Source organism: Panulirus ornatus, chromosome 15 (genome assembly GCF_036320965.1).
Source record: "Panulirus ornatus isolate Po-2019 chromosome 15, ASM3632096v1, whole genome shotgun sequence".
NCBI classification, from domain to species: Eukaryota; Metazoa; Arthropoda; class Malacostraca; order Decapoda; family Palinuridae; genus Panulirus; species Panulirus ornatus.
In genome coordinates this window covers 31,800,939-31,820,739 of record NC_092238.1, presented here as the reverse complement: position 1 = coordinate 31,820,739, position 19,801 = coordinate 31,800,939, and the positions used below count along the sequence as shown (strand labels likewise).

The 19,801-nt window shown below is 37.9% G+C and overlaps 1 protein-coding gene across 1 annotated transcript; it reads left to right on the top strand.

The window, feature by feature from the left end:
- Positions 1-361: 361 nt before the first annotated feature.
- Positions 362-16,790, top strand: LOC139753822 (uncharacterized). Its single transcript, XM_071670725.1, has 3 exons — positions 362-647; positions 7,640-7,737; positions 9,866-16,790. The coding sequence occupies exons 1-3, from the start codon at positions 382-384 to the stop codon at positions 10,327-10,329; spliced, it is 828 nt and encodes a 275-aa protein (XP_071526826.1). The 5' UTR covers positions 362-381; the 3' UTR covers positions 10,330-16,790.
- The last annotated feature ends 3,011 nt before the right edge of the window (positions 16,791-19,801 follow it).

Genomic DNA, 19,801 nt, shown 5'->3' with positions numbered 1-19,801 from the left:
TTTCTGGTCAGTACAACAGTCTTTAGCACAAACAAGTGGTTCTTAAGGGTGTGTTATGTTCGTATGTACGCTCACGTTAGCAAGAAATATAACAATCCTTATGATTGGATAATTTTCACCAATCAGCTTCATTCTATCTGATTTAACAGTACTGCCAAAGTAAAGGGATATCTTTGTAGTTTTAGTTCTTGCTTCATACTCTAATGAAACGTTGATTACTTACAAATTGGATGCGAGATTACTCCAAATATCTAATTATTCTATTCTAAGACGTTTCACTGAGGTCATGGTAAAATAAAAGCTGTTTTACTTGTCTAAGAAGAGGTTAAAATCTAACGCAACTTGGCAATAATGCTGCAAATTTGAGTTGTTTACATCAACATGGCGGAATACAGTGAAGGAACTGAGGGCAGGAGAAAATGGTTCATACCTTTAGAGAAGACGGTCTTGACAGCGTTAATAGAACAGCACAAAGATGTAGTGGAGTCTAAGAAGAGAGATGGAGCGTCTAATCGGGAAAAAGAACAGGTCTGGGAGGTGATATCTGCTCAATTCTCTGCTCATCCCTCAACGCAACCTAGAACTAGCCGGGAGTTAAGGCGGTGCTGGGAAAACATGAAAGCAAGAGCCAAGAAGGCATTAGAGAAGTAAGACACTGTCATTTTGTCATACATAGCAAAGAGGTGGTAACGTTGGAATTGGTCAGTGTTGAAGAAAACCCGAAACGTGTGGATTTCAAGTTGATATGTGGAAATGATTGCTGGTGAAATTATTATTTTGATATTTAATCCATTAGAACAGAAATAATCGGTGAAAGGGAGATAGTTTTTGAAAGATACTTCTCAAATATTGGGCTAAAGACAAAATAAACAGTTTTTTAGGTAATACCTAGGTTCACTGGCTGGGTTAATTATTAGTTTTAGGAACTTGGAGAAAGAAACTACACTGATGTGTATGTTAGTTTATTCTGTGGAGATTAGAATAATCTCTGCAGATGGAAATTTTTAGTTACTCTTCTGTGAATCTTTAAACGTTTAACAAGTTGATAGTGGAGAGGTCTATAAAGAATGAGGATAATGGAGGGTTGAAAGTTTAAGGTAAATTATTGTTAGAAACTATAATTTTTTCTTTCGGAATGTGTGGTATTGTTTTGCAGTGGTAGCTTAATATAGATATTATTAAATGAGTGTTTGAGCTTGATTTCTACCTGTGTTTCATTTATGATGAGAAATAAGATGATTGTGGTAAGGATTTTGAAGATCCCAAAAATTGTGTATAAAATTAAACTTTCGAACCTTTCCAGAAGCTGAAATGTACTGTACTTTCAGTATGTTATAACTAGTATATATCCGTGACATTTTCGTCCGCAACTTGGCAGGAAATGGTTCAGAACATTTGTTTACTGAGCATTCAAAAGATGATTGACTGTTTTGTGCATAAATTCCTGATGCATGAAATAGCCAGTAAACATATGTAAGCTAATTGAAAAATGGGTATATATTTCATATAACATGGAAAGTTAAGTATACTTCGCTTGTCAGAAGTTATGTGAAATGTCAAAGGTTCCTCTGAATTCTACAAGTTTTTCATGTACCTTTATTATTATGATCACATTTTCCGTGATCTTCATAATGGTTACCATATTACCTTGAGTGCATCGCAGGATAAGAAAATGGCAATCATGGTGTAGGATTTTAATGAACACTAATCTACTTTTGCAAGACACCATGTCTCTTTCTGAAGGTAATAAAGTGGCCCCCCAAAACTGGTACATAATAAACCATGGTGCCAGCACAGTTGTAACTTTGGAATTGGAACAGTTTTGTTGAAGAGTTAGGGTAGTTTGAATATAGGAGAACAAGAGTCAGAGTATGATTTGGAAAATTTATATTTGATATATGATAAATGTATGGATTAGGTTAAGTTATAGATATAGGGTAAAATGTGAGGTTTATTGATGTAGAATTAGGTAAAATATTATAGAATTTGATGTAACAAATGAAAATTTCCTGTAGTAGCTGAAATTTACCCAAATTTCCCGTTGATCAAAATTTTCAGTGTTGTATCCTGCCATATGGTGAAGAATGTTCTTTGGAAGATGTTTTTACCCAGGTCTTATGGGAAAAAATGTATTTGTCACCAATATTTACTTTCAGTATTATTATTATTACATAACTGCAGAATCCCATTTATGGGCTTGTGCAGCTTTAAGGAAATGATTTACTCCTTCGGAGCCAGAAGTTCCTCAGTGAGACTACTCACTCTACTCGAAAAATAGATGACCTGCTGAAGGTGACTTTTCTTTTCCTGTGCAGTAACAAGCAGGTAAACAAGTATAGGAAAATATATAAACAATGAAAAAGTTCTAAATTGTAAAGAATAGTGTACATACAACATTCTTATAAGCAGTCCCCTTCAAAATAATCTTCCTCTATTAATATGCAAGTGTTCCAACATTACTGCCACTTTTGGAAGCAATACTAGAAGTCTTAAGTTGTGAACTGGTTGAGGTCTGCATTTTCAGTATTAGAGATGGTTAGAATGTCATCAGTTCTGCTTTTCAGTTTCATTTTGACTTTTAGGAACTGAAAAAATATCACTATGGCAAGGTCAGGTAAGTACAAAAGGTGTGGTATAACAAGAATGATTTTTCAGGCTGAAATTCTTAAATGGAGATATCATTGTGTGAAGGAGCATTGTCATGATGCTGAAACCATCTACTATTTTTAAACTGCTGATGGTGGTTTCTCCTAATGTCATTTCTAAGTCATATCAGATTCTTTTTTTTTATAAAAGTTGTGGTTATCTTTTATTTTTGCACATCAAGTTAGTACACCACCTCCCTAGTGCCACCTGTAATAGAAAAAATCTTTGAACTTTTTGATTGGCAATATATATAAAAATAATGATATCTGGGAATAGGGGGTAAAGAATACTTCCCACATATTCCCTGCATGTCTTAGAAGGAGACTAAAAGGGGAGGGAGAGGGAGGCTGGAAATCCTCCCCTCCCAATTTTAATTTTGATATATATATATATATATATATATATATATATATATATATATATATATATATATATATATATATGTTCAATTTGTTTTTGCATAGGGTTTTTAGGGAGGTGAATGCAAGAGTTTTGGAGAGAGGGGCGAATATGCAGTCTGTTGTGGATGAGAGGGTTTGGGAAGCGAGTCACTTGTTGTTCACTGTTGATACAGCGCTGATGGCTGATTCGGATGAGAAACTGCAGAAGTTGGTGACTGAGTTTGGTAAAGTGTGTGAAAGCAGAAACAAGGTTATTAGGTTCAGTAGGGTTAAGGGACAAGTAAATTGGGAAGTAAGTTTGAATGGAGAAAAACTGGAGGAAGTGAAGTGTTTAGACATCTGGGAGTGGATTTGGCAGCAGATGGAACCATGGAAGCAGATGTGAGTCACAGGGTGGAGGAGGGGGCGAAGGTTCTGGGAGCATTGAAGAATGTGTGGAAGGCGAGAACGTTAACTTGGAAAGCAAAAATGGATATGTTTGAAAGAATAGTGGTTCCAACAATGTTATATGGCTGTGAGGCATGGGCCATAGATAGGGTTGTGCAGAGGTGGGTGAATGTGTTGAAAATGAGGTATTGGAGGACAATATGTGGTGTGAGGTGGTTTGATTGAGTAAGTAATGAAAGGGTAAGAGGGATATGTGGTAAAAAAAAAGTGTGGTTGAGAGAGCAGAAGAGGATGTATTGAAATGGTTTGGTCACATGGATAGAATGAGTGAGGAAAGATTGACAAAGAGGATATATGTGTCAGAGGTGAAGGGAACAAGGAGAAGTGGGAGACCAAATTGGAGGTGGTAGGATGGAGTGAAAAAGATTTTGAGCGATCGGGGCCTGAACATACAGGAGGGTGAAAGGTGTGCGATGAATAGAGTAAATTGGAGTGATGTGGTATACCAGGGTCAACATGCTGTCAGTGGATTGAACCAAGGCATGTGAAGACCATGGAGGCATGCAGTTTTTTGTGGATGAGAGGGCCTGGGAAGTGAGTCAGTTGTTGTTAGTTGATGATACAGCGCTGGTTTCTGATTTGGATGAGAAACTGCAGAGGTTGGTGTCTGAGTTTGGTAAAGTGTGTGAAAGGAGAAAGTTGAGAGTAAAAGTGAACAAGAGCAAGGTTATTGGGCTCAGTAGGGTTGAGGAACAAGTTAATTGGAAGATAAGTAGGAATGGAGAAAAACTGGAGGAAGTGAAGTGTTTTAGATATCCGGGAGTGGACTTAGCAGCGAATGGAATCATGGAAGCAGAAGTGAGTCACAGGCTGGGGGAGTTGGCGAAGGTTCTGGGAGTGTTGAAGAATGTGTGGAGGGCGAGAGCGTCATCTTGGAGAGCAGTAATGGGTATGTTTGAAGGAATAGTGGTTCGAGCATTGTTTATGGTTGAGGCATGGGCTGTAGATAGGGTGGCATGGAGGAGAGTGGATGTGTTGGAAATGAAATGTTTGAGGACAATATGTGGTATGAGGTGGTTTGATCGATTAAGCAATGAAGGGTAAGAGAGATGCGTGGTAATAAAAAGAGTGTGGTTGAGAGAGCAGAAGAGGGTGTGTTGAAATGGTTTGGACATGTGGACAGAATGAGAGAAGAAAGATTGACAAAGAGGATATGGTTTACCCCAAATGCTTCACATGCCCAGGTTCAATCCATTGACAGCATGTCTACCCCGGTATACCACATCGTCCCAATTCTCTCTATTCCTTACACGCCTTTCACCTTCCTGTATCTTCAGGCCTTGATCACTCAAAATCTTTTCCACTCTATCCTTCCACCTCCAATTTGGTCTCCCGCTTCTCCGTGTTCCCTCCACCTCTGACACATATTTCCTCTTTGTCAATCTTTCCTCACTCATTCTCTCCATGTGTCCAAACCATTTCAACACACCCTCTTCTGCTCTCTCAACCACACTCTTTTTATTAGCACACAGCGCTAGGAAGAGACAAAAAAGGCCACATTCGTTCACATTCAGTCTCTAGCTGTCATGTGTAATGCACCAAAACCACCACCCCCTTTCCACATCCAGGCTCTACAGAACTTTCCATGGTTTATCCCAGACAATTCACATGCCCTGGTTCAATCCTTTGACAGCACATCGACTCCATTATACCACATCGTTCCAATTTATTCTATTCCTTGCTTGCCTTTCACCCTCCTGTATGTTCAGGCCCCGATTGCTCAGAATACAAATGCACAGCCCTATAATATGTACTCTTGTACATAATCGTGCTGGCTTGCCTTCATCCATTTCTAGTTCCACCCTGCTCCACAGGAAATAGCATCGCCACCCCCTGCTTCAGCAAGGTAGCGCCAGGAAAACAGACAAAAAAAGGCCACATTCGTTCACACACAGTCTCTAGCTGTCATGTGTAATGCACAAAAACCACAACTCCTTATCCACATCATACCTTTCCATGGTTTACCCCAGACATTTCACATGCCCTGGTCGAGTCCATTGATAGCACGTTGATCCTGGTATACCACATCATTCCAGTTCCCTGTCACCCTCCTGCATGAGGCATATGTTAAATTGGAGTGAATTGTCTTTTGAGGATGTTAAGGGATTCTTATAGAACTTTATATCCCAGGTGATAAGGAAAAATGATATTATGAATGTATCTCCAGCAGAGCAGTGAGTAAGAGTTGCAAATTTGTTGGGGAGGGGGTAGCTGGAAATCCTCCCATCTTGTATCACTTTCTGAAGGAGGAACCAAGCAAGGAATATTTCCTTCAAGGCTGTGTCATCTATTTTGGGTGCTACCACACTCACATGGGAAATAACAAAGGTGAATGAAGGATATGTGTATGTATAATTGCCTTAGGAACAATTTCTGTATTACTCGACCTTTCCAAAGGTTCATGCAGGCCAAGGCTGTAACAGGGAAATGTAACTCTTTTGATGTGAGAAGTTCTTTGATGAGACTGTACTTCCAGTCATAAAACCTTGCCAAAGATGATTTTCACTCGTGGAGTAACCTCAAGCAGGTGGAATCCTGTAACATGCGAAAGCTCACACCTCCAGTCATCTTGAATGGACAGCCACTCCCTCTGAACAAATGTGAACAATTCTAGGCATTGCATATGACACATGATATGTACTCTCCACACGAATAACATCAACACAAAAGCATCACAACTAAATGCCTTCAGTACTCTATCTGGCACCAGATTTGGACAAGAAAAAAGAATCCCTCAACATCCCAATATCCTTTACAAATAAGTCATCAGCTTCACTTTAAACTATGCCTCACCTGCCTGAACCTCTGCCCTTTCAAAAGCAAATATTACAAAGTCACAAACCTGAGTAGTTTGTGGCTTTGTAATATTTGTTTTTGAAAGCACTAGAACAAAAATTTGCTGACTAATAATTACAGACTCTCAGCACTTTCACAATAAACAGAAGATATCCGTCCATTACAGTCCCACATTTACATTCCTTGCACTCAGTTCTATGCAACAGCATTGGACCCCTTTCACCCTAACCACTGTGTAACTAACCACCAACACCCAAGTAGAAATAAAAAGCTTGCCCATGTCTCACACTTAAGTAACCTTTTCTCATAGATCCCCCTCCCTGAGCAAATAGAACACTGAAAAAACATGTACACTTTGAATTCACCCAAGCAATAAACGATCAATCTCCCAACTCGGTTATAAACCCCAGTTATCTGGAAATACACCCATCAAAAAACACTCCCTAGACAGGCATGAGTCACACTCTTCTACTTTTGTTCTGGACCTTGCCCATCTCTGCAGCAGTACAAACAGCATATCCCAAGACCATTTCTGGCCATGATGCAACTATCATAAAGAAGACATCAAGTGCTTACTACTCAGCTGCCCTGCAGTTTTTACATATAGGCACAAACACACAACATCACAGCATTTCATGACCTGTGGCCCTGACCAGTGGATGTTGCCTGCTTCCAGAGTGCTGCAGGATCCCCTTCTTGAGGTTACATTGTGAGTTTAACGTCACCTTTATTTAGGCTGCATCAGTGGAAGTACATGTTCATTAAAGAACAAATCACTCCAAAGAAGCTCACATTTCCAGTGACTGGTAGTAATATGGTCTTGGTTGTATGAGCCTCCGGGAAGAGGGCCTGAAAAGCCCTAGGATTCTTTCTTTGAAAGAGGCCCTGGGGTAATTGTAGATAGTGGAATGGGACAGGTGTTAAGAAGGAGTATTTAAGTTTGATGAAAATTAGACATTGGTGTAGCCATGTTTATTTTATTATGGTCTTGCATGTAAAAGACATTACTATATTTTCATGTATTAGAGGATTATACTTTGCCGTGTTTGTCAAAACAGTAGGGCTATGTGTCATGTTGGTACACTGATGTCCTTGTCCACAGCATAAAGCTAACTAGAATATCAACAGAAAATCCACATCAAGGGCTCAGATTTATTTTTTCCTAATTTTCTAGAATATTATCTTTGTGTTTGATCAATATAAGTTAAACAGTTAATCATTCAAGGGATTTTTAAACAGATAACAGTAACATTTAATGCCTGCAGAATTCAAGATTATGTGTCTAGTCTTTCAAAAAAAAATTGCTCTTGAGAGACTATTCACTTATTAAAACTAGGTTTCTCTTTCAGCGAGAGAGCAGCGAGAAACGGATCAGAGGATAATCGGTCTATGCCATCTGCTATTACCCCAGAAGTGGAAGCTGTCCTCAACGTGCTGAATCCAAATTGTATGCTCAAATCAAATCTGGTTACGTATGAAAATAGGAGTGAATTTGTCTCATTACACTGTAACAGTGCTTCTTAATTTATTTTAAACCATATAAGTAAATTCATGACCATTTTTAATTGTGATCAGGCCCCCCTTTTTTTTGTTATTAAAGTTTGTATATGCTACTTTAGTGAAGATTGTGGAATGTTCACTGAATGCCAGTATGCAAATGAATTATCAAGTTTAAACAATATAGAATGTAAAGGCCTGATTTTTCTTTTGATAGAGGAGAGTTTAAGAAAATGCATGCAAGTTTTAACCAGGGAGAAATCTTTTAGTGCCTGGAGAACGAAAAGGAGCTGAATGTTTCATTTAAGGAGGTTTCTCAAGACTTCTACAAAGCCATCTTTACCCTAGGCCACATTGATAATGCATATTAAAGAAGCCTAACATTTGCTAAGGTTTATCTCAAGGCTCTCTTTACTGTAGAGCAGCTACTCTGTTTGACAAAATAGATTGAATGCATGCTTTGTATATATTATGTACTCATCTTGTGAAGACTTTTTGAAACTTTGGGACTTGCTTAGACATTTCCTATGTCATTGTAATAGTTACGAATTTTTGCTTTCACTGTTCAGCAGTTGAAGTTCAGGCTGTTGGCTGTTGGCTTAGATTTATTACTAGTTTGTTATTATGATTGTGTCTGATGTGACAGTTATCAGTCCAACTAGTTTGTTTTTTATGATGATGTGTCTGATGTGGCAGGTATCAGTCCAAGCCAAAGATTTCTCATTCACAGGATGACTTTCCTCATCACCAGAAATGTAATGACTCTTCTGCTTCAGTTTGAATGAAATTTGTTAAATCCTCAGGCATTAAAACGGAACTGTATGGAGTGTTTTGTAAGACTTGGGTGTACTACAGAGTATCTCACATTGCTCGTTTGATTTTCTTTGAGAATTACACTTCATGGATATTAGTGTTTTAAAGTGTTATGGAATTTTCACAAGTGATATTACATGTAAGCAAACTTGGAAAGTGGAAGCTTTGGAGTTGTCACATCTTTATTTTTCTGTCAATGCAAATTTCAGACATGGCTAATTATTAGTACCATTTGATTGTAGGAAAGAAATAAACTTTAACCAGAATGTTCCATAACCCTTGAGGATGGAATAATTTGTTTTTACATAAAATTGTTTCGATATGCTGATTTCCTTTTACAAAAGTTACTACTTGGGGAAACTTGCGAACTTCAAAATCATGGGTAATGATGATAGACAAGATGGTATTCCGTTGTTTATGAGATGAATGTGATAATGAATGTTTTGAAGATGGATTTTATCTCTTGCAGAAAAAGGGCCTTAGACTAGCAGGGTATTGTCTTTTTTGTAGCCTTTTAGTTAACCCTATTTTTTTGTTGACCTGCCATGCAATTGTACTAGAACTATTGAGAAATTAATGAGGTCTGAATGCAAAAAATACAACCTGGTTACAATACTGAAGAAGGTTTGAATTTGGTTATGATATTTTGCTTGTGCAAAATTTTTCAGCGTTGAGTGTTGTAGGTCATGGTGAATGCCCTATGGACAGTAGGAAAGCCAAAAAGCATCTTTCCCTTTAAAGAAGGATAATGTTATATCCTGTAACTGAGTCAGGACATGGAGCTAAGCATCATGATAATATGCAGTCTGCACAAAGTGTGAAACAGTTGTAACAGTGAATTCCAGAGACATGTTAAACGTTAGAAACTCAAAAATTTTTTTAACTATTCATCTGTAACTAATTCCTACCTTATGTTTCATTATGGGAAATAGAACAACAAAAAATTAAAAACTTAAGGTTGTATCTGTTACAGTATAATTTTTCTTTTGAAGCATGGTCAAAGTCATTGGAGAACTTATCTCAAGCTGCTGCCCTTGCAACAGAGTTTGGGAGAAGACTTGGCAAGAGCTGGTAGCTTTTCAACATAAATTTGACTTGGTAAATCGCAGTACATTTGCTACCACTTCCCTTGTAGGGTGATTAGGAGGGTTCATAGTTTAAATTCTAATACAATTGACATATACTGACATACTGTCACTGCTTGGGTAGCAAATGTGCTTGATCGTTAATTTCTTTTTATTTACGTGTATTTATACTTTTTTCAGGTGATGATGTTAAAAATGTTGTGGTGAATCCTCAGGACATGGTTCCAGATTGCTTGATGCCAGAAACTTCAACTAACTCGACAAATCCCAGTATCAGAATGGATGGTTTTCAGACTGGGCAGTCTTCTTCATCAGATACCTCTCAAAATTGTGAACAAACTTCATATTATGAAAAGCCAGCTCCAGATTTGACCTCAAATATTGGCCCCTCAAGAAGAACAAGAAAACAAAAAATGGATCAGTTATGTGATGAAGATATTCTTCTTGCGCAGATGCAAATGCAACAAGCCCAGCTTTCAATAGAAAACTTAAGATTAGAACGTAAAACTTTACAAGAGAAATATCAGCAGCAGCGGGAAGCTCATGAGTGGCAGCGAGCGCAGCATGAGGCAAATTTAAATCTGGCTATGTTACAAATAAAATTTTGGGAAAAGAAAACTGGTTATGGAGATATGGAAACATGAATGTAGAAGATAGTAGAGGTATGTGAAAGACTTTATATGAATTTGGGAAGAAATGTTTAAATCTTTGTCTTCAAAAAGGATACTAGATATCTGCCATGTGAACCAGAGGAAGTACCTGAATCATAAATGACTAAGTCATTAGGGCAAGTGAGTGTATGTTGGTAGCTGTGTAATTGAAAACTTTTGGGCATATTCAAATTACACCAAAGTACAGTGACATGTTTGCATTAACACGTGAGTTTGACTTTTCACTGGATATGGACCTTTTATATAATTATCTATGAAACTGGTGTATCGGCAAGATAGAGTAGTAAGCACCAGATTCTTTTAAAGAAAAGATGGAGAATATTCAGTGTTTTGTATTGTGTTACCAGTTATGCACAGCTTTTTGGATGAAATCTATCATTTTTATGCTTATTTAAGTCTTGTTCACAAAATTTTAATGTGAATCATACATGATGCTCAAGCAATGTCAGCATTGCTTGAAAGGTAAATGCTTGCTTATGCTTCAGCAGTAAATTATCGTGAAATAGGCTATATATGGAGGAACCATTGACCTGAGAATGCTAATCCTCTCTTCATTGTTTACCTGAGAAATCTTAAGGGTAGAATACTTATATCATTTTCCAATATGGAAAGTTCTGTTTCATGGTGAAAGATCACTAAGTGTTTTTCTAATACAGTACCTTAGGAGATTATTAAGGGTAGTAAACTCAAGCAGAGCATAATCATCAGCCTTTTTTGGGTATGAGGCCCTCTGCTTTTTGAAATGTATGAATTTATAAGGGTACATTTTTTCTGATAGTTGGAGAACTTTCTTAACGGTGGTAATTAGCTCCATATGAAATGATTCTGATTAATTTGGTTAATTGTGTAATATGACCATTGTTCTTGCCTTTTGCACATCTATTTTTTGGTAAATTCGTCTTCATATACATTCCCACATGTAAGGAGAATCAGTGGAAACAGTCATTTGTGTATTCATAAGGCTGTATTTTTCTTGCTAATGAGGTTGAGTCATACAGTTGCCATTGATACTTTCCTCTCCCATACTTTTATTTGTAGATTGCTTGATGCTCTCTTTAAATTTGTGAAATTGGAGTACTAAGTTGAGTCAGATATGATTAATATGATTGTTTCTTCTTGGAGTCAATTTGCTCTCTTCAACTGTTTAAGGAGTTCACTGCTCACTTGGGTGTATCAAAGATTGATCGTACAAATGTTAAAGATGTTGTAAAGTTTTCATTTTCACAGACATTAAAAGTTGTGATATTTGTTCATATCAAAATTGTTTTACCCCATAAAACAGCTATGTTATTTTTCATTGTTACTTTATTAGTATGGCAGTAATATTTTGAAACAGACTTCAGCCATATTCATAAGCAAAAAAATGAGCTGCTAATTTCTACAAACCAAAGTGGCTCTAGTAAACACAGATTGCTGGTGTGTGTACCCTTGCAGCTCTTCAGTATGTACAAACCAGTGCACTCCCACTTATGTACAAATGTACAGAGCCCTGGGATACACTTTTTTACTTGAAAACAATTTTCATTGTCATCTTTAGAAAATAGATAATGCATTCATTGTATGATAATGTTAACAAGTAAATGTACAAATGCATGATAATAGGGAGGTTACTTGACTGCTAGTTAAACATCCAAATCTTATTTTGATCAAGTGAAATTGTTCCACAACTATTAATCGAAGATACTTTACCGATGAGTTGTTGTCTTCCAAAGACCATATTTTTTATTTTTTTATTATACTTTGTCGCTGTCTCCCGCGTTTGCGAGGTAGCGCAAGGAAACAGACGAAAGAAATGGCCCAACCCCCCCCCATACACATGTATATACATACGTCCACACACGCAAATATACATACCTACACAGCTTTCCATGGTTTACCCCAGACGCTTCACATGCCTTGATTCAATCCACTGACAGCACGTCAACCCCGGTATACCACATCGCTCCAATTCACTCTATTCCTTGCCCTCCTTTCACCCTCCTGCATGTTCAGGCCCCGATCACACAAAATCTTTTTCACTCCATCTTTCCACCTCCAATTTGGTCTCCCACTTCTCCTCGTTCCCTCCACCTCCGACACATATATCCTCTTGGTCAATCTTTCCTCACTCATTCTCTCCATGTGCCCAAACCACTTCAAAACACCCTCTTCTGCTCTCTCAACAACGCTCTTTTTATTTCCACACATCTCTCTTACCCTTACGTTACTCACTCGATCAAACCACCTCACACCACACATTGTCCTCAAACATCTCATTTCCAGCACATCCATCCTCCTGCGCACAACTCTATCCATAGCCCACGCCTCGCAACCATACAACATTGTTGGAACCACTATTCCTTCAAACATACCCATTTTTGCTTTCCGAGATAATGTTCTCGACTTCCACACATTCTTCAAGGCCCCCAGAATTTTCGCCCCCTCCCCCACCCTATGATCCACTTCCGCTTCCATGGTTCCATCCGCTGCCAGATCCACTCCCAGATATTTAAAACACTTCACTTCCTCCAGTTTTTCTCCATTCAAACTCACCTCCCAGTTGACTTGACCCTCAACCCTACTGTAGCTAATAACCTTGCTCTTATTCACATTTACTCTTAACTTTCTTCTTCCACACACTTTACCAAACTCAGTCACCAGCTTCTGCAGTTTCTCACATGAATCAGCCACCAGCGCTGTATCATCAGCGAACAACAACTGACTCACTTCCCAAGCTCTCTCATCCCCAACAGACTTCATACTTGCCCCTCTTTCCAAAACTTGCATTTACCTCCCTAACAACCCCATCCATAAACAAATTAAACAACCATGGAGACATCACACACCCCTGCCGCAAACCTACATTCACTGAGAACCAATCACTTTCCTCTCTTCCTACACGTACACATGCCTTACATCCTCGTTAAAAACTTTTCACTGCTTCTAACAACTTTCCTCCCACACCATATGTTCTTAATACCTTCCACAGAGCATCTCTATCAACTCTATCATATGCCTTCTCCAGATCCATAAATGCTACATACAAATCCATTTGCTTTTCTAAGTATTTCTCACATACATACATACATACATACATACATACATACATACATACATACACACATTTTCCTTAAATACTAGAAATTTGCCATATGGAGAGAGGCCCGTTAGACATATAACTGTTTTGATCAAATGCTTACAGTTTGGTCATATTCCAATGAGGCATTTGACTTTGAGCATTGTGAGCCATTCAGGGAAATCCCTTTATGTCATGGATATCCACAGAAATTGATGATAAAATATCTGATTTTTGAGAGAATGAGAGTGCTGTTGAATACTGTGGAAGAACACATGACCTCCCCATTTTCCTATGTGTGTAATAAGAGCTGGGGCCTTTCTTAAACATCAGTACTTATAAAGACTAGTCATAAATTTTAGTTAGCAAGTCAGCAGTGTCAGAGTTAGATATTGGGATTTTACTGCTGACATTTTCATGATTGTAGAGTCTTTGATGACCTTGTTGCTGATTCTTAAATGCATGTATTAGAAGCACATTAAGGTCACATCAGTGACTTGGCCAAATGGAGTTTTATTTGGTGACATTCCTTACTCTGCATATGTTAAAAACTTTATTGCTTTGCCTTGGTTCTTATGCTGTGGTAATGTGGCTCATAACAATGATAGGCTTAATGCCTATAAAAGATATGAGTCTCTCTTAAGTGCATCATTTGAGATGTTTGGTGCTGCCAGTATTTATGCAAGGATTAAAATGTACATCAATCTCTCTCTCTCTCTCTCTCTCTCTCTCTCTCTCTCTCTCTCTGGTGATAGGATCTGAATACTTCATGTTTGTTGGAAGAAATTTGTGTGTATTTTGTTCTGAAATACGCTAGTAACAATTCTGTGCCATCAGTGAATTCATTATAAAACTAGAATATCTTATTACTTTGGAGATAACCAAGTGCATAAGATATAGCACTCCAACTATGTTTCAGTGTCATGGGTCACACCTGTTTGTAAGGTTGTCTCCCAGAAACTACCATAGAGGTCAAGGGGATGATCACAAAGTTCAACTGCAGCAACTCCGCTGGATCAGCAGATAAGCTCTGATTAGGAAGGTTGTATGCTGAATACGCATGGGGAAATACCCTCTTGTTTGGACTTTTAGAATAAGTGCTGTAATATGCTGCCTACATGTATGCTGTCATACCTGTAATTAGATTAGTACAAATAAAAAGCACTTGATTATTGAAATGATAGTAATGGAAACTGATTGTCTCAAATGGACACACAGTTGTCCTGTCATTTAAAATGTAGAAGTTTCAATGAAATTTTTCACAAATGCCTAATGCTAATTCATTTGCAAAGTGAATTTGTAATTTTATTATGTTAATGATACCAGCTATAATGATCTGATATTTTACTGCCACATGTGAAATAAGTTGTTTGACAACTTTTGTACACTATTACAAATTATATGAATTATAAATGATGTATATATATATATTGGTCTTAAAGGCCATATTTGTTAAAATATAGCTTAGACAAAACTTGTAACAAGTTGATTGCCATATGTCAGATGAGATTAAATTATCACTTTAATGATGTATTGCATCTTTTAGAACTTTTATGTTATGCCTGTGGCTAGTAAATGTTTTATTAGTTGAGAGTCTTCACAGTCTTCATCGTAGGTCATGGGTTTATAAATCATTTCATCTTGTAATATTTTTTAACCATTTGTATGTCATGTCATTGTTTGTGTTGCCACATGTGAAATGAGTTGTTTGACAAAATCTTTCTTACACTAATACAAATTATTTTTCTTACATATTTGCCATTTCCAGCGTTAGCGACGTGGTGTTCAAGAACAGATGACAACCTTGGAGGGAAAAAGGGAAGAATTCTCACTTGGACCCCTTCTTTGTTCCTTTTGGAAATGTAAAATTGGAAGGGAGGATTTTCCGCCCCCTGCTCTCACCCTTTTTAGTTACCCTCCACAACACACAGGGAATACATGGGAAGTATTCTTTCTCCCCTGTCCCCAGGGATGGATACAAATTATATAAATTATTTTTTTTTTTTTTTCCGCTGTCTCCCGCGTTTGTGAGGTAGCGCAAGGAAACAGACGAAAGAAATAGCCCAACCCACCCCCATACACATGTATATACATACGTCCACACACGCAAATAAACATACCTACACAGCTTTCCATGGTTTACCCCAGACGCTTCACATGCCCTGATTCAATCCACTGACAGAATGTCAACCCTGGTATACCACATCGATCCAATTCACTCTATTCCTTGCCCTCCTTTCACCCTCCTGCATGTTCAGGCCCCGATCACACAAAATCTTTTTCACTCCATCTTTCCATCTCCAATTTGGTCTCCCACTTCTCCTCGTTCCCTCCACCTCCGACACATATATCCTCTTGGTCAATCTTTCCTCACTCATTCTCTCCAAGTGCCCAAACCATTTCAAAACACCCTCTTCTGCTCTCTCAACCACGCTCTTTTTATTTCCACACATCTCTCTTACCCTTACGTTACTTACTCGATCAAACCACCTCACACCACACATTGTCCTCAAACATCTCATTTCCAGCACATCCATCCTCCTGCGCACAACTCTATCCATAGCCCAAACGCCTCGCAACCATACAACATTGTTGGAACCACTATTCCTTCAAACATACCCATTTTTGCTTTCCGAGATAATGTTCTCGATTTCCACACATTCTTCAAGGCTCCCAGGATTTTTGCCCCCTCCCCCACCCTATGATCCACTTCCGCTTCCATGGTTCCATCCGCTGCCAGATCCACTCCCAGATATCTAAAACACTTTACTTCCTCCAGTTTTTCTCCATGCAAACTCACCTCCCAATTGACTTTACCCTCAACCCTACTGTACCTAATAACCTTGCTCTTATTCACATTTACTCTTAACTTTCTTCTTTCACACACTTTACCAAACTCAGTCACCAGCTTCTGCAGTTTCTCACATGAATCAGCCACCAGCGCTGTATCATCAGCGAACAACAACTGACTCGCTTCCCAAGCTCTCTCATCCCCAACAGACTTCATACTTGCCCCTCTTTCCAAAACTCTTGCATTCACCTCCCTAACAACCCCATGAATTATATATGATATATATGTATTTGTCTCGAAAGGCCACATTTGTTGAAATTAGACATGGACAAAACTTGTAACAAGTTGGTTGCTATATGGCATCCAAAATGAAATCATCATGAACAGTAGCTATATATTGCATCTTTTAGAACTTTTATGTAATGCCTCTGGCTAGTAAATGTGCCTCTGTTGAGTGTCTTTACAATCTTCTTAAGTTATTTTTTTAATCAATTCATCTCATAATATTTTGTTGAACAATTTGTATTTCATATTGCTTGTGTTGTTTGTGATAAGACATTTCTTTGTAATAAAGAAAGATAAGATTTATGGATGCAGTACAAATGTTTATCCTTAAGAATGTGTTGTTTTATCCCCAGACATTTTTTCAAAATAATGATTGGCAATTATTGATAGACTGAAAGTTTTACAAAAGTGATGAGGTGTAGCACTTTACCTTCATAGGAGAATATGAAAGATATTTGCACAGTTGTATACAGAAGACTATTACCATGGCAATCTTCATGGAATTAGAATGATTAGTTGCTTCGAATTTGTGAAGTAAAATGCTTTAAAAGTAAGATTCTGAGTTTTGAAAAGGTAGACTGTTTAAGTGTTCCATCAGTTTGAATGGAGAAGAACTGAAAGTTTTAGAAAGGCAGTGTTGTTGGTCATAGAGAAGTTGAGGGTAAGGTCTTGCAAGGGAGAGAAGCTAAAGGTTTCAAAGATTTTGTTGTCAATGGAATTTATGAGCAGAGAGTGAGATTGCATAATGGCGTATTTGATCAACCTTTGATGTATGTATGTATAACATATTGGTGGGAATAGAAAGTAATAGAATGGACAGGCATTGTATTGTCAAAACTCATAGGATTGATAAATGGTGAGAAAATTGTCATGAAACCATAAGAAAGGTTTGTGTGAGTCTTGGTATGATATGGTTGTAGTTAATAAAAGGTAGATGACTACTTGGCTAAGTTGGAGGCTCAAGATGAGGGAGACTGTATTAAGGATGTAGAGAACTGATTATGGCTAGAGGTGTTTGAGGTGTCATTTAACCATTAAGAACAAAACAAAATGATGTGTATTGTGCCAGTATTTTTGGTTTGTAATTGATGAAAATGTATGTTTATGTGCTAAGCTTGCAAATTAGGCTTATTAACACAACAAGACAATGAAATAAAGTCAATGCATATAAGATTAACATTGTTAAAATCACCGGAGAAATATGATGATCAACTCCTGTCTTGGTACTATACGTTATTACTTGAAGGTGTAAACATGCTTGAGGATTGTACCTACAAATCTATGGATATGAAAAGAGCATGGTGAGACATCCTTGTGATTTTGGTTTCACTAGCAGTTGCAAGACAATACACAGTTATTGATGTCTGTTTGGTGATGTTATGCATAAACAGGTTGCCAGTAACAGTAACCTAGGTGTTAATGTGCTTGATATGCTAAGGCCTAAAGTGACAGTAGTATCATTGGTGTGTATGTGTTTGATACACTGAAAGCTTTCGTAACTGGTATCATAAATGTTTTTTTTTATAATATAGTAAAGTCTTTAATAATGAGTTTAAAGATGATTATTTGTAATATGTACCAGTCTTGAGTAACAATTGTGCCAAAAGTGTTAGGGTACATGATATACAGTGAGATTTCTGTTAAGTGTGGTGTTTTAGATGGTGTGCTTAATGTACTAGTCTTCAATTACAGTGTTGTCATTGGTGCTGGCATGGTTGTGAGTTTGACTGCATGCAAGATCTAAACTTTAAGTGAATGTTTTAATGTTTTTAGGTGTGAGGTTGAGTGTCTGTTGAGACTTGCAGAAAGGATTAAATTATATGGATGGGATGAGGGTAGTGAAAATGAGTGAGCTTGGAAAAGATGCTCATGTGAAGAGATACCAGGAACAGTTGAGCGTAGATCGTTAGAAAAGTGGGTAAGGAATGAGAGGTATTTAGGGAAGCATTGTTAATGTGCCAGAGAAGTGAGTGCAAGTGAGAAAGGGTAGCAAATGGTGGGATGATGAAGTTAATTTGCTAATGAAAGTGACGAGGTGCATGGGAGCTATTTTCCGGGAGGGAGTGGAAATGATAGGGAGAGGTACAAGAGAAAGCAGTAGAAAGTACAGGGGCTGCAAACGAAGGCAAATGATAGTTTAGGTGATTGATTATAAGCACATGTAAGGGAACATAAGAAAATGTTTTTGAAAGGAGGTTAGTAGAGAAAAAAAATGGGAACATCAGGAAAGGGGGCAAATGGGGAAGTGGTAACAGGCAGGAATGAGGTGAAAAGGAGATGGAGGGAATACTTTGAAGGATTGTTGAATATGTTTGAAAATAGGGTGGCAGGTGTAATGTGTTTGGGTTGGGGAGGTATGCAAAATGTATCATGGTAAGTGGTTTGGTGAAAGCCTTGCTGAAAATAAAGTGTATTAAGGCAGCTGGAGTGTAATTCTACAGTTGAACTTTTCAAGAAAGTGGGTGACTGTCTTATTGATTGGCACCCCTTGATGAGACACCTGAGGATTTGCAGAATTCTTTTCGAGAGCCATTATGTAATGGCAAGAGGATCAATAGTGAATACTCAAATTACAGAGTTATAAGTTTGTTGAGTGTCCATGTATGTTGTGTGAGAGTGTCGATTGAGAATATAGAGGCATGTACAAAGCTCAAGACAGGAGGAAGAACATGGCTTCAATGAGGCTTGTCGAGGCCACAGATTCCATTTTCACCAACTTTGTGCAAAAAAAAATGTCTCCACTGCCCTCAAATTTCTGCCACATGATATTGCTTTAGCACCATAATTTCATGGTTGATTATATTGACTTAGGCTTATTAACTATCAGGGTCATTAAGACTTTCAAGGTAAGGTTATATAGAAAACACCTGCAAAATATTTAACAAACCGTGACGCATTTACGAGACTCCCCGAGTCCAGTGTATAGGTTCGAATCCAGATTGTAGCAATTGGTCCACAGTCAGCCCAGCTGTTCGCCCTACTTTAGGGGTTGGTCGACAAATTGGGTACCTGGCTTAGGCTAGGTAATATATTTATATAATGTTAATGGGATGAGCTTGATTAGGGCATTTAGTTGTCCTTGCCATTTCAGCTAAAACAATCAAGACCACATCTTTTCATTACCAATTCGTCTCAATTGTTTTGCATACATAAAGCTCTAGTGGCCAGTAGATTTTTTGTGCATTCGTCTTCTAAAATGAATATGCAATCAAAGCTAAAAGAAATACGTAGGAACCGTGTCAAGTTTGTTCCGAATCAACATTTTACTGTAGAAAAAACGTTTGTGTAGAAGTTGGCATGTTCAAGATCGTTTT

Excerpts from the sequence above, each read along its gene's own strand:
- LOC139753822 (XM_071670725.1), top strand. The coding sequence starts at position 382 with ATGGCGGAATACAGTGAAGGAACTGAGGGCAGGAGAAAATGGTTCATA. Across the intron at positions 648-7,639 it reads GCCAAGAAGGCATTAGAGAA|CGAGAGAGCAGCGAGAAACG; the intron begins GTAAGACACTGT and ends TTTCTCTTTCAG. Across the intron at positions 7,738-9,865 it reads CAACGTGCTGAATCCAAATT|GTGATGATGTTAAAAATGTT; the intron begins GTATGCTCAAAT and ends TACTTTTTTCAG.